Source organism: Sarcophilus harrisii, chromosome 4, assembly GCF_902635505.1.
Source record: "Sarcophilus harrisii chromosome 4, mSarHar1.11, whole genome shotgun sequence".
Classification (NCBI taxonomy): Eukaryota; Metazoa; Chordata; class Mammalia; order Dasyuromorphia; family Dasyuridae; genus Sarcophilus; species Sarcophilus harrisii.
In genome coordinates this window covers 31,780,718-31,795,224 of record NC_045429.1, presented here as the reverse complement: position 1 = coordinate 31,795,224, position 14,507 = coordinate 31,780,718, and the positions used below count along the sequence as shown (strand labels likewise).

General features: G+C 39.4%; 1 protein-coding gene across 12 annotated transcripts in view; it reads right to left on the bottom strand.

Annotated features, from left to right (window-relative positions):
- EVI5 (ecotropic viral integration site 5) overlaps positions 1–14,507 on the bottom strand; it is a 206,301-nt gene that overhangs the window by 120,661 nt on the left and 71,133 nt on the right. For 6 of the 12 annotated variants that reach the window (XM_031969306.1, XM_031969308.1, XM_031969309.1 and 3 more), the window contains exons 1-2: positions 13,824–14,205; positions 9,462–9,691 (exon numbers count right to left, since the gene is read on the bottom strand). In XM_031969306.1, the coding sequence (XP_031825166.1) occupies positions 9,462–9,691; positions 13,824–13,898 (305 nt within the window). In that variant the 5' untranslated portion in view covers positions 13,899–14,205. Of the gene's footprint in view, positions 1–9,461; positions 9,692–13,823; positions 14,206–14,507 lie in introns of those variants that run through there. The other 6 variants (XM_031969307.1, XM_031969313.1, XM_031969311.1 and 3 more) reach the window with 1 other exon arrangement.

Genomic DNA, 14,507 nt, shown 5'->3' with positions numbered 1-14,507 from the left:
CTAATTAAGATAATTTCTTATATTTACAGAGTGCCTACTCCATGCCAGGTGCTATGCTAACTGCTATACAAATACAGTCATGACAAACCTGGGAAATAGGTATTCTTATCCCTATTTAACATGAGGAGGCTGAGGCACACAGAGGCTAAGTGTCTGAGGTCAGAACTGAATTAAGTCAGGCTACCTAATAATAGAGTGAATATTCATAAACTGGAGAGTCCAATAGGAGCAGGCCTGGATGGAACCTTTGCATTTGCCTTCAGCGCCCCAGAGCCTTTTCCTCAAAACTTCCAGCCAACGCCAGCTGATGCCTTTCCCTCTATCTCTACCCACTCAAGAGGCTCACAGGACCAACCCCTTTCCCTTCTTTTTTTCCCCACTTCCTACTGGAAGACCACCAAGCATTCTACCCTTCCAACATCCCCGAAGACAAAAGGTTGCTTTATCTTTCCTAAAGCGAAATTGTCCTTTAGACATGGTCTTCCTCGATTAGAGTAAGAGCTCCTTGAAAGCAAGTGCTCTTATTTACAAAAAGAAGTTTCTATTGACATCTTTGGTTTTATAATTGCCTCAATATTCCACTAGTATTCTCATCACTTAACATAATACATGACACATTAGCATTTAATAAAGTTTTCCATTCATTCATTCCTGGTGAAGACCCTCCTAAAATCCTGATCATACAATCTCTTAATCTCACCTTCTAAAAAGCTATTTTCCTCCTACCATGTCAGGCAAACACTGAAAGGGCCCCACCTTGGGCTTCACCATCTCATTAGAACTTTACTTGAAGGGGGAGCAAAGATGGTGAAGTAGAGGCAGGACCTCGCCTGAGCTCTCCCCAAACCCCTGCAATACCATGAAATAATGACTCTAACTAAACAAGTTCCAGAGCACAAGAACCACAGAAAAACAGAATGAAACAATGTTCAAAGCCAGGACAATGTAGAAGGTGGGCAGGAAAGCTCTGTCTCACATGGGTGAGAGTAGAGCACAGTGTAGCACAGGTTGCACTAGAACACACTTAAAACAGGAGCCAGCCTTAACAGCCACGGAAGCAGCAGCAGCAGTGGCGGCTTCTACAGCCATATATAGGTTATGAGATAAGTGGAGAGAAGGAGGGGAGAAAAAATGGAGGGAAGAAAGGTTGTATAAAGGAGAATTGATAAAAAGAAGGCTTGGTTGAGGGAGGGAGGTAGTCAGAAGCAAAACCCTTTGGAGGAGGTAAAGGGTGAAAGGAGCGAGAGAACAGAATATATTCTAATCTGGTTAGAATTTTGCCTAAAGAATACACTGAAATTAAGTGAGGACCAGAGAAGATTCCCCATGAATAAATATGATATAATCATTAGTGTATCAACTTTAAAACATCTACTCTAGCTGTTCTAAGACCCTTCTTGCTCAGTTCTTATACTATGACCTCTGCCCAGATAAGATGCCAAGAAGCCTTAACTTTCACACTAAATAGGATTTTAATCAACTAAAGTAAAGATGCCTTTACATACTAAATAGGATTTTAATCAACTACTTGTACTGGGAGTAACTGAGATTTCTGAGCATCCCAAGATTCAAGTAATCAATTCAATCTCTAAATGAAGTCAATCCAGTTTCAAAGATTTCTCAAATAAAAAAATGGTCCTTGAATTTTTCTGAAGAATGCAAAAACTCAAGAAAACACTGAAATAGATTTATCTAGTTTAAAGCATTTTAATGTAGTATAGAACCTTTTTCAGATTTTATTAGTTTAAAAGACAAGCCAATGCATTTTTCCACTCAACTACCCAAAACATACTAAAAACAGTACAACTTTGTGATAGCCTTTAAAGGAAATAACACATTATTGCAACACAGTAATAAACTACACAAATAAAGAGAAATAATTTAAAGATTCAATTTGTAACAGTTCCTCCTTAATTATATAGCAACACTAAATCTGAAACTTACTTGTTCAAATTCATATTTCCTCAGAAGTAGTATCTTCAAGAAAGAAAACCACACTGAACAACAGAGAAAAATAACAGAGAAAACAGTCCCTTTCCACTTTCATTTACCTTTAACTCTATTGATTATTTATTCTCAAACAGAGCTTTGGAACTTTGAACTAAACTATTCCTCAGCAGAACAAAGGGGCAATGACTGCATAACAAATTCTCAAATTTTGGTCATCTCTGTAAATAAAATGACTAAAAGACAAAGAAATGACATTTTTAAAGCACCTGAATATTGTCAAATATTCACTTGCTAAATTTTGATGGGACATTATACTATGAATACAGACAAGCCATTGCCCAAGTTTTCACATTCTCAACATAATAATTATGGCACTTGGAAGAAAATTAGAGACAGTACAAGTCACAGTACACACAAATTTGACAAATATTATTCTAGAACAAAGGAAAGCTCTGAAGCTTGAGAGAAGTAGCATATGATAATGGAAAGAGCACTCAATTTTCCCTAAAAAGCCCTGGGATTGAGTCCTAACTCTACTACTTACTATTTGACAACTTAACTACTCTGACTTTCAGATTTCTATTTTATAAAATGGAAGACAAGCAATTAAACACCTTATACCCCATTGGTGGGGGTTAACTTTTAGGTTTAAAGGCCATTACAGGAGTCACAGAATCAGATGAAGGATTCCATTCTAACTCATCCTTTCCACTCTGCTCTCAGGAAGTCTGCTAAAATTAGGGAACTTCCCTTCATTTTAGATTTTTTTCCTTCTATGCTACTTTCATTTTCTGGTCTTAGTGAGACATTCTTTCTCCCCTAGATCCCACACTGGGAGCACTTTGTCTTGAATACAGTCCACTTAGCTTGCACCCCAATACCACTTCTCCCTCTTGCACCATCACACCTATTCTGAGGTTAGCGCTACCTATAACTGTCATCCAATCCCTTCCCACTAGAGGACTTGCTCTCACCGTAGATATGCTTATAGATATGCTCACCCCTCCCTTCCCCCCCCCCCCCCCCCCCCCCCCCCCCCCCCCCCCCCCCCCCCCCCCCCCCCCCCCCCCCCCCCCCCCCCCCCCCCCCCTCTCAGGACCTCCTGTCCTCCTCGCACATCTGCCCCTAAAGCCATGTATCCCGAGTGGAGTGGCAGGAGACCCAGGGACCCAGGCTCACCTGACCAGAGATAACTAAGCTCCCTCCACCTCAGCTTCCTTCAAGCTCAGAGAGCAGGTCTGGAGTCCACAGCATCTTCCTCAGCTTCCTGGAGGGATCACACTGTGATCCAGCAGACCCTCACAAGGATTTCACTCTCAAGATCAAGAAAACCAAGATTTTCTGTCTGCAAGCAGTCTTCTGCTCTTCCCCTTGGCCACTTCTCCCCACTCCTTGGAGGCTCGGCAACACTAGCCACTATATGCTGCCCTCCATCTTCAGAAGAGCCTCCTCCTGCTTCTTGAGTTCCCTAGTGGTCATAGACTTCTGGCTGCTCAAAGCTACCATTTCTTCTGTGAGATACTCATCTTAAGTTCTTGGGATCCAGAGATGGGTCAAACTTGTAACATGTTTATATTTAAAACTTGGGATTGCTTGATCGGGGAAAAGCTAAACAAACTAGTACATGAATGTAATGGAATTATACCAATACTATATTAATATATGCAAAATAATGGGATATACTATACTATTAAAAAATATGATAAACATAAAGAAGTATGAAAAGTCTAGTAACCCAGACTTCATCCACTTTGCCATATCGGACGGCTCAATGGGAAGATGCACATGAAGGGATATAGAGGGAAATTTAGATGTAAAGACAAAAGAAATTAAAAAAAATTTTTTTTAAAGATGAGTGTTTACTACTGTGCCTGTATCCTAAAGAGATCATCAAAGAGGGAAAAGGATCCACGTGTGTAAAAATGTATGCAGCAGCTCTTCCTGTAGTAGCAAGGAACTACAAACTGAGTGGCTGCCCATCAGTTGGAGAATGGCTGAATAATGGTATATGGATGTAATGGAATATTGTTCTTTGAGAAATGATAAGCAGGATGATTTCAAAAAGTCCTGCAAAGACTTATATGAACTGATGCTGAGTGAAACAAGCTGGCAAACAAGGAACATTGTACATAGTAAACAGCAAGATTACACGATGATTAACTCTGATGCACTTAGCTCTTCTCAACAATACAGTGGTGATCCAAAACAATTCCAATAGCCTTGGGCTGGATTTTTTCCTTTTTGCTCTGATTTTTCTGGTACAACATGATAAATATGTAAATATGTTTAAAAAGACTGTATATGTATAACCTATATGAGATTGTTTGTTGTCTTGGGGAGGGGAGAAGTAAAGGAGAGTGGGAAAAAAAACTTGAAACTCAAAATCTTACAAAAATGTATGTTGAAAATTATCTTTATATGTATTAGGAAAAATAAAATATTACTGAAAAAAGAAAAAAAAAGATGGATATTTGATAGGAAAACTGGAGATCAGTGAAAGAATTCTGAAATTTCCAAATTCAGCCCACTCCATTCCAATACTTTACCTTCTGGGCCCAGTTCACTGTTCAGGTATACCATCTGTCTCAAATATAGATAGTCTATATCTATCTATGTAGATAGACACACATACACACACACACACACACACACACACACACACAGCTGGATGAGTACTGGAAAACGGACATGGTCTTTCCTGAGAGGGTGCTTTCCATTCCCTTCAACCTTCTCTTTTAAATATCCTCCCCAAATCTACCTCTCTCTCCCACTGTTCTCTTTAGAATACCTGTTCTATATTGAATAAGCCTTTCATTTGTCACTTCCTTCATTTTTTTCTCTCACTGAGACCTAACTTCCTATTGCTGATACTGCATCCCTGGCCATCCTTTATTGTTCTGATTGTACTCATACCCTTACTCACTAGAAGAGAGGGAGAAGGAAAGGAGTAAATGAGATTTATTGAAGAATGTATTTAAATGCACAGAAGAGAACTAAAGAATTTTATTTACTATACATCTAAAAGAAAAGCAAGCTGTATTTACATAATAAAGATTTGCAGTTCCATATATAATCCTTCTCATATTTTCGTATATTATGGAAATGTTCATTTTACTGGTGTTTGAACATAAAATATTTTTTTTGAAATATAGGTTCCTATTTTTTAAAAACACAGATCAAGATAATTTTCCTAAAGTATAAATCTGGTATATGTTATCCCCTTCTTCAAACTCTAGTTGCTTCCTATTACTTATAAGCTCGCTCCTATGTCAATTCCTCTTTTGAATTTGCACCGCTTTCCAATGTTGCCCCTTCCAATTTTTGTTTTTCCTACACGAGGACACTTTCCCACACCCAAACTGGCTGTTTCCTCATAGGAAATTCTTCTCTCCCAACTCTGTCCACTAGTACTGGCCATTTCCCAAGGTGAGCCAGTTATCCCTCTTCACCTCCATTTCTGGCTTCCCCGATTTCCTTCAAAATTTGGCTCATTTCTCAGAAGGCAAGCTATCAACAACTCTATGAAAAAGGTTCCAAGAGACTTACACGAACTGATGCTGAGTGAAATGAGCAGGACCAGGAGATCATTATATACTTCAACAACAATACTATATGATGACCAGCTCTGATGGACCAGGCCATCCTCAGCAACAAGATCAACCAAATCATTTCCAAAGGAGCAGTAATGAACTGAACCAGCTACGCCCAGAAAAAGAACTCTGGGAGATGACTAAAAACCATTACATTGAATTCCCAATCCCTATATTTATGCCCACCTGCATTTTTGATTTCCTTCACAAGCTAATTGTACAATATTTCAGAGTCTGATTCTTTTTGTACAGCAAAATAACGTTTTGGTCATGTATACTTATTGTGTATCTAATTTATATGTTAATATATTTAACATCTACTGGTCATCCTGCCATCTAGGGGAGGGGGTGGGAGGGTAAGAGGTGAAAAATTGGAACAAGAGGTTTGGCAATTGTTAATGCTGTAAAGTTACCCATGCATATATCCTGTAAATAAAAGGCTATTAAAAAAAAAAAAGGTTCCAAACCAGGAATACTAATAGAAATGCAAAATAAAACAACTCTGAGATTCCATTCTGACATTTATCAGACTAACAAAGACAACAAAAAAAGGAAAATTATATATGCTACAGAGGTTGTGATTAGACAAGCACATTGATACTATATTGGTAGAACGATAAAGTGGTTCTTTTTTTGAAAAGCAATTTGAAACTACAGCCCAAAATTCTCCAAACTGTGTGTAACATATCCTTTTATCCAGAGATGTCACTACTAAGCATATACTCCAAAGGTATAAAATAACTAGGGAAAGAACTAATATGAGTGAAAAATGAATATAACATTGAAAAGTTACTTACTAGTGAAAAGCAATATACTGTGCGTCATAGCCATGTAAAGTAGTATTTTGTGCTGTAGCAAAGAATTGGCAACAAAGAAGGTTCCTATCAACTAGGGAACAGATGAACAAGTTATGACTTAAGTATTCTATTGAATGCACAATGTTGAATGAGATAGCAATGAAACTTGGGAAGGCACGTATAAACTGACAATGAACTGAATAGGAGCAGAAGAACAATTTATATAAAGATTCAAACATTATAAAGAAAAACAATGATGAAAGACAAGAATTCTGATGGATACACAAGACTTCCCTCTTCTTATCAGAGAGACAAGAAACCAGAAATATGAAATCAAATATACATTTTCTGATATAACCAATAGGCACATCTTTTGATCATCTACACAGTTTTTAAAATAAGCTGTACATGGGATAGCTATATAGTTAGATACAGCACCAGTCCTCGAGTCAGGAGGACAGAGTGCAAATCTGACCTCAGACACTTAACACTTCCCAGCTCTGTGACCCTGGGCAAGTCACTTAATCCCAACTGCCTACCCCCCCCCCCCAAAAAAAAAGAAAAGAAAGGGGAAAGAAAGAAACATAAGTTGCACATAATAGAAATTCACTGTTTCATAAGCAAAAAACAGATTTATCCCTCAAAGCATTGTGAAGGAAAAGTCAATTCTATATGGACAATTTTTAAAAGGAAATTAGTAAAAATTGTAGCAATCGTAGGCAGAAAGATCTTCTGAGGAACTGAAACTGCTGATATTCAAGTGTTAGCTATGATCACTGCTTTCTATTTAAATTCTAGCAAAGCAAATCACATTAAGATGTGATTTGGTTAAAATACATTAATAATGTTTATTGCAAAATAATATAATAGAAGTTAATGTTATGCAGGGTGTAGCTTATCTTTTGAGTTTCCTTTTTTATAGACTATTTCATCTTGCATAAATTTTTTTAAAAAGGAACTTTTAGAAAATCCACAAACACACACAACTAAAATCTTTGAAAAGTTTCAATGTGTATTTCTATGGTACAATCAGCAATTTTCTTTGTCAAATAACACAGAACCAAAGCAAATACCTTCTTTTTTTTCCTCCAGAAAAATTATTATTAAATTTCTCTTATCAAATTTCCATTAACTGGTATTCTTGACAAGTCTGTCAGGGTAAAAAAAAAAAATTCTCTATGCTTGTCTATTGGGCTAGACCTGAATTAGACCTATCTGTTGCTCCAAAATTCCATATTTGTCTAAATTTTCTAGAATTTTATTTTTGCATATAAAGCACAATGGTGGAGGGGCAGAATGGGAGGTATAAATCAGAGGACAGACTCTTTAAAAGGAACTATTTATAACACTAGGCTGACAAATCTGGGGAACTTCTCTGGAAGGCTAAGCTTAAAAAGACCTACAGACCAGAGAGGAGTAGCCCTAGTCAATGCAGAATATTTCCTTACCTTTATCTCTACTGCTCGAATATTAGGTGTCTGTTCACTTTTTAAAACCTTCATTTTTGAAGGAGAAAATGCCTCCCATTCTACAGATGCATGTATAGAAAATCCACATAGCACAGAGACAGAAAACTGTTCCCTGAGTTAGAGAAACATGAGTTCAAGGCCTGCCTCTAATCCATGAGGTCCTGACAAAGATCCTCAGTCTCGGGGATCACTCTGCAGGACTGGAGGAATTTTCTCCCTGAGAGTTCCCTACATCAGTGAAACCACAAACTCCCATGACATACCCTCCACCCCACCACCACTGATGGAACAGTTCTGCTTGGTGAAATATCCAAAGTGATCAAGGGTCCAATACTCCATCACCGAGATATTCCCAGACACATTGCCAAATGCAGAGAAATAGGAAGGACAGTGGAAATGAATGTGATTGCTTTGGGAAAACTGTGTTATATAACCAGCCAAATTGCATCTAAAAATGCCCTCAAAAACTAGAAGGTATGCAGCAGTTGTTATCAGAAAAGTTAGTGAGGACCACAAGAAGGAATAAATTCATCTAAAAGTCAGTCCAAGGCCATGAAGATCACATTACAATTTTAAGAGAAATACATTCATTTCTGAATTCTGAACCTGCACATGCCTTCCCAATGGAAAATAATTCAAAACCAAATTAATGAGCATGTTTGTTAAACTTGATCATTATATGCTCTTAATATATAAGGAGTATCATTATGTATTAATATATATATATATCAGTCTTCATTAAACAACTGCACTGGGCAGAGAAGGGAATGATTCCCTGTTCCTTGGCCACTGGCAGCTGGTTAGTTGGGCAGCAGGGGGCCCCCACAGTGCTGAATGGCAGCACAAAGAGATGTGATTCAAAAGTCCCACTTGACTCTTGGGTTAAGTAGCTGGCTTTACATATGCAACAGAAAATTCTAGAGTTAGACAGACATGTAAGATTCTACTCCATTCTTGCATAAGAGAATAAAAACTTGCAAAGACTTCTTTCTCCAACCTCCAAGTCCGAGCTCAAATTAAATCATGTTGGAACCTTTAGCTAGTTTCCAAGAATACTGTCCAGTATCTTAAGTGGGTTCATATAACTCACTAATTCAATTCAACGGCATACAAAGGCATGTATATTTTAAAAACAAATACTAAATTCTAAAATATGATATAAAGGGGCATAGGTAGCAAAGTGGATAGAGCACCAGCCCTGAAGTCAGGAGGACTTGAGTTCAATCTGACCTCAGACACTCAACACTTCCTAGCTATGTGACCCTGGGCAAGTCACTTAACCCCAATTGCCTTAGCAAAAATAATAATAATAATAATAATTAAAAATAAAAAAAATAAAATAAAATATTATATAAATCATCCCAAATTTTCTAGAACAAAGATTTTTCTGATTTTCCAACCCAGGCCTTTTATAAGTTTTGAGCAAACAAAAGTAACTTTAATAACAAGAAAATTACCTATTTTATATTTTGTATACTTATTATATGATATATTTAAAAAGCATTTCAGCTAATTATTGCGTCCAGTTAAGAGAGGTGTTAAAACACTGGTAATAAGCCCTTTCTGTTCAATCTCAAATGCTACAATTAAACAAGGGATCTATCAGTATTTCTTGCTTTTTCAAAGATAAAAGAAAACTAAGCAATCCCACTCACCTGTTCTGTTCCTCCAGCTTAGCCAGGAGTTCTAAGTCGTCTGGACTCAGCTGAGATGGGGAGGATGGTGAAACAGCTGGTGTGGACAGCGTGGTAGAGGAGGATGTCGTATGTAAAGAAGCAGATGGACTTGCCACCTGGCTGGCCATTTGACTGACTGTTTGCGAGACTGTGTTCTTTACCCATGTGAGAGTAGAACTCAGCTTTCCTGCAACCTTGTCTGTCGCCACCTGTTGAACAAACATACATATATGGATTGATATATAGAGAAAGACATATATACACATAAAGAATTTGTAGACAAATTTCCATTCTACTGTATTTTTACAAGGATATGATGTTTCTAAGGTTTTTTTTCTGATACCATCAATGAAAATAGGCATTTTCTTGATAAAGATAACAAAGGTAAAATGTTTTGACAGATGCCTTTAAAACATCTAGCTCTTTATTTTAAAAAAAAAAAATTATTTTGGGGCAGCTAGGTGGTGCAGTGGATAGAGCACCAGCCCTGAAGTCAAGAGGACGTGAGTTTAAATCTGGCCTCAGACACTTAATGTTTCCTAGCTGTGTGATCCTGGGCAAGTCACTTAACCCCAATTGCCTGGGGGGAAGGGGGAATTAAAATTTTAAAAGTTTGTTGTTCCTTTTAGAGATGTGAGAATTCATTTTAAAATTAGTGCTAGTAGTATAAGTTTAATGGGGGAGGGGGAGAGGGAGGGAAAGAGAGAGAGAGAGAGAAGGAGAAGGAAGAAAAATACATCTTGCTAAAGGACACCAAAACAATACAACTAACAAAAAAGAACAACCTAGATTATCAAGATATGTTAGATGGTATCTGATTAAAATAACCAGTACTGAAAAATAACAGATTTACTAGGGCTATGATGGCTAACTTCAAAAATTTAGAATGCTATCTATCACAAAGACCTATTTTATAATATTGATAGCTAGCATTTAAAGAGTACTCTAAGATTTGCAAAACACTTTACAGATATTATTTTATTTGATCTTCACAATATCCCTAGAAGGGAAGTGCTGTTGTTATTCCCATTTTACAGAGGAGGAAATTATGATTGAGAGTCAGTAATTTGACAAGTCACACAGCTACTGAGTATCTGCAGGTAAACCCGGACTCAAGTTTTCCTGACTCTAATTTTTAAAGTTACAAAGGGCAGGACTTAGACTACATAGTTAAAGGAAGATACAATTCTGTTCAATATAGAAAAGGATTTTCTAACAAGTCAAGCTGTCTGAAAGTAAGCTAGCGCATCTGCCCAGCAGTGAAAGAGATGGACAAATGGTGGTAAAAGAGATGGGGAAAGGTGGACAATTCTTTTTCAGAGAATTTATAAAAAGAAGGTATCGACATTAGGTAGACTGGTAGACTAAATGACAGAGTCCCTTCCAGAATTTCAAAATTCTAGGTCTAAGTCCTCGAATGCAGAACACATTCATCTTGAATAGTTGAAGTGTGTGTGTGTGTGTGTGTGTGTGTGTGTTGTGTACACACATACACAAATTCTGTGATGGAAAAACATATATCAAGTAAGCATTCACAGGTTAGTGTCCATTTAGTAACTGATTAGCAAAAGATATCCTTTTGGTATCTTTACATGTTTTACATTAATAATATATGTTTATACAAGTCTACGGGAGCTATGACTCTGATTACATATCCAATATTAAAAGGCCCAGTACACATCTCATAGATACATCCACCCATCATTACCACATGGGTTCCTAACCATGCACACCCACCCACCTCTGTAAAACCAGAGGGCCCCCCAACCCTAACACACATATTTGCCTTACAGTAGGCACAGACTGAAGTGCCTAAGTTGCTTTAGGAGATTAAAAATCCTCTGGGGAAAATCAAGGGTAATTATTAAATTACTTATCAGCTTTCTTTAGACTGGTAACACAAACATAACCAGAGTACCCTGAAAAAGCTAGTGCTCTCCCATTCATCTCTCCATCCTCAACCCCTATTGTTAAAAAGATAAGTACAGTGAGACAATCAACAGTTATTACATGCTTTCCCTGTGGCAGAGCCTGCAAGGATTGTCTTTTGCCTTTCTTCACATCCCTAGCACTTAAGTACACATAGTAGGAGCTTAATAAATTTCTAAGTGCAGGGGAAAGCAAAAAAAGTAGAAACAGTTACTGCTTCCAAGAGCTGCCAATAGGAGAAACAACATATAAGTAAAATAGGTCCCCAGAGGTAATACACTGAGTGGATGGCAGGTAAACTCAGAGGAGAAGCCGCCAGAGAGAGAGGCAGCCTTTGAGCTGAGCTCTGAAGGAAGCTTTTGGCATGGATGCTCCACATTCCCTTGGACACAGCCCAGGTATGTCAGTGTGTTCCCAAATACGCTGGGCCCTGTACTCTGCTCAAGCTCTTCATTCCCTCCTAAACCTTACCTACCGCTGACACCATGTGCTAGAAGAACTAGGCCTAGGCCTAGGCCCCAAATCACATCCCTTGTCTATAAATCCTGAAGTAGATCTGGGATGAAAGCCAAAGTTTAAAAAAACCCACACTCTCTAAATTCACAACATGAGAAAAAAGGTTAAGGCCCAGCTTAACACACACAGCCTTGAATGTGGAAAGAGAGCATGAATCTGAGGTCTATGAACTTCCTGGGGTCAGGGACAGACAGACAGATATTTGGATAGATGGTTGGAAAACAGCGCCTCCCTCCAGGACCTTGAGAGGAGGGAAAGAACCCAATGGACAAGACTGTAGCTGGCTCTTGTTGGGCTTTTGTTTTCAAAGACCACCAATGATGTCACGGGGGATTGTCTGGGCCAGCGCTTGAACGAACTAGGAGCAAGCAGTGATTTTTAAGTAATCTTGTATCACTTATGGAGAAAAGTTCCATCAGAGAGATTTACTCATCGCAGGCCACATGACTGCAAATGTAGTCACTGAGTTGTCTCTACTCTAAATTTCTGAATTTCTCCAATTTCTACATACAAATTTTAGAACACATTTCCATTGCATCTAGTATCTGCTTTACATAAACAAACCAAAAAAATTCCAACATACTGCTTTAGTCCGAGTGCCTTTTAATATATATCAAGTGACTTCCATTTAACCATGGTTTGAACACCCAGTTGCAATTCTGACCCCCCTTCAAGTTTGTGAAATAGGATTCAGCCTACATATGGAATAAATGAAGTCAAGAATAACTCATCTTTACATTATACTTTCCTAAGTGAACTTGTAACATTTGGCTGTTTTCATCAAAAAGGTATCTTAACCTTTAAAATCTCAGAAGGGAAAAAAAGGCTGAATTACAAACCACTCTTACTACTCTATTGGCTGATTTCCTCCTCAAAACCTTTTCCTTATCCCTAACTTTTTTTTCCCCACATTCCTCCTTCAACTCTCATTATGATGGCATGAAGATATGTGGGCAAACTTGAGTTGTTTAATATTTGGGGGGGGGGTGTATGTATGTATAACAGCGTCTAAAATTTTTGCATAATAAAAATTTAAATCAAAAAATACCAAAATAAACCCAGAAAGACTCTGGCTGTGGTGACTAGTTATCCCCATCAAGAGCACTGAATACAGAGAACATAGAGAGCAGGGAATTCTAGCACCAGTTTCTGCACCAGTCCCTCTGGACCTTAGCCCTGAGCACTTATGGAGTGATGGGCAGCACCAGCTCAACTTTTCCAACATTCAAAGTCTACCAGAGCTTGATATGTCCAGCACCGAATTCCCAGGGTCTGGACAATAACCACCGCCCCCGCCCCAGGGGCTTACATTCTTCCTTCCTTCCTTCCTTTCTGAGGCAACTGGAGTTAAGTGACTTGCCCAGGGTCACACAGTTAGGCCGTGTTAAGTGTCTGAGGCCGGATTTGAGCTCAGTTCCTCCGGACTTCAGGGCTGGGGCTCTATCCACAGTGCCACCTAGCTGCCCCGGGAGCTTACATTCTAACGGGGGAGACATCCTGCATGTCCTGCATCCCCAGGTTTTAGGACACAAAGACAAAGCAGATGGTCATGCTTCTTGAGTGTCACTTCCACTGACAAAATGTGCCAGTTTCTGACACTGAGCCACTTGATGGGGCCAAAGGCTTGGGTGACAAGAACTGTCCTGTGAGTTTCAGGCTCTGGGGCTGCAGCCCCACTGCAGGGCACTCGCCAGGCTGCATCTCCCTGAGGGAATGGCTGCGGGCAGGAAGCACTGGTCCTCCCAGGGTTCCTGGGACGTGAGGGCAAATGCCCGAACTCTGGGGCCCAGGCGGCCTCCTGTCCCGCCCGGGTGCCCAGCGCCTTGGGCCAGGATGGCCTGCCTGCCCCGGGGATGACAGTTGGTTGGCAGTTGGTGAGCATGGCTGGCTCCTTACCCACAGGAGATGCTCCCATGGATATCTGTGAGGGTTGGGCTGGAAGCTGGATTGGTAGTCTGGGGATGCTGCCATTCCCTTCCCAGGACTCCTGTGTCTATGTGACTGTTGCTGGCAGTTAGCAGTTGTTTTTGATGGTGATGAGGAAAGCGGGCCCCTTATCTGTAATGATTTCCCCCCGAATTGTTAGCTGTAAGCTGGGCAGATATGTCAAATACCAAGTAAATTATAAATCGGCATGCTATTATATATCAGCTGGTACTGTGAGTTTGATTACCATGAATCACTTCCTCAGACTTTGATCCTTTCTTAGTAGATTACTGACAAAAAGAATTTCTGAGCTTACAAAGAGCTAAGGACCAGATACTAGACACTTAGGCTAACCATTACAAAGCCCTCCAACTCCCCTGTGGGAGATGGAGGGGGGGAGGGGGGAGTGAATGGAGAGGGAGAGGGAGATAGGAAGGGAAGGGAAGAGAAAGAGGGAGGGGGAGGGGCATAAGAAGGGGGAAAGGGAAGGAAAGGGAGAGGGAGAGAAGGAAAGGGAGAGACTATTGTATACAGCTTTTTCAGAGTTTTAGCCACAAGAAAAGAAAGATGTGGGATGGCAGATATCAGAGACAGATGAATGAAGTGGTTTTCGAGTACGGGGGAGGCAAGGGCATGTTTCAGAGCAGTAAAGCA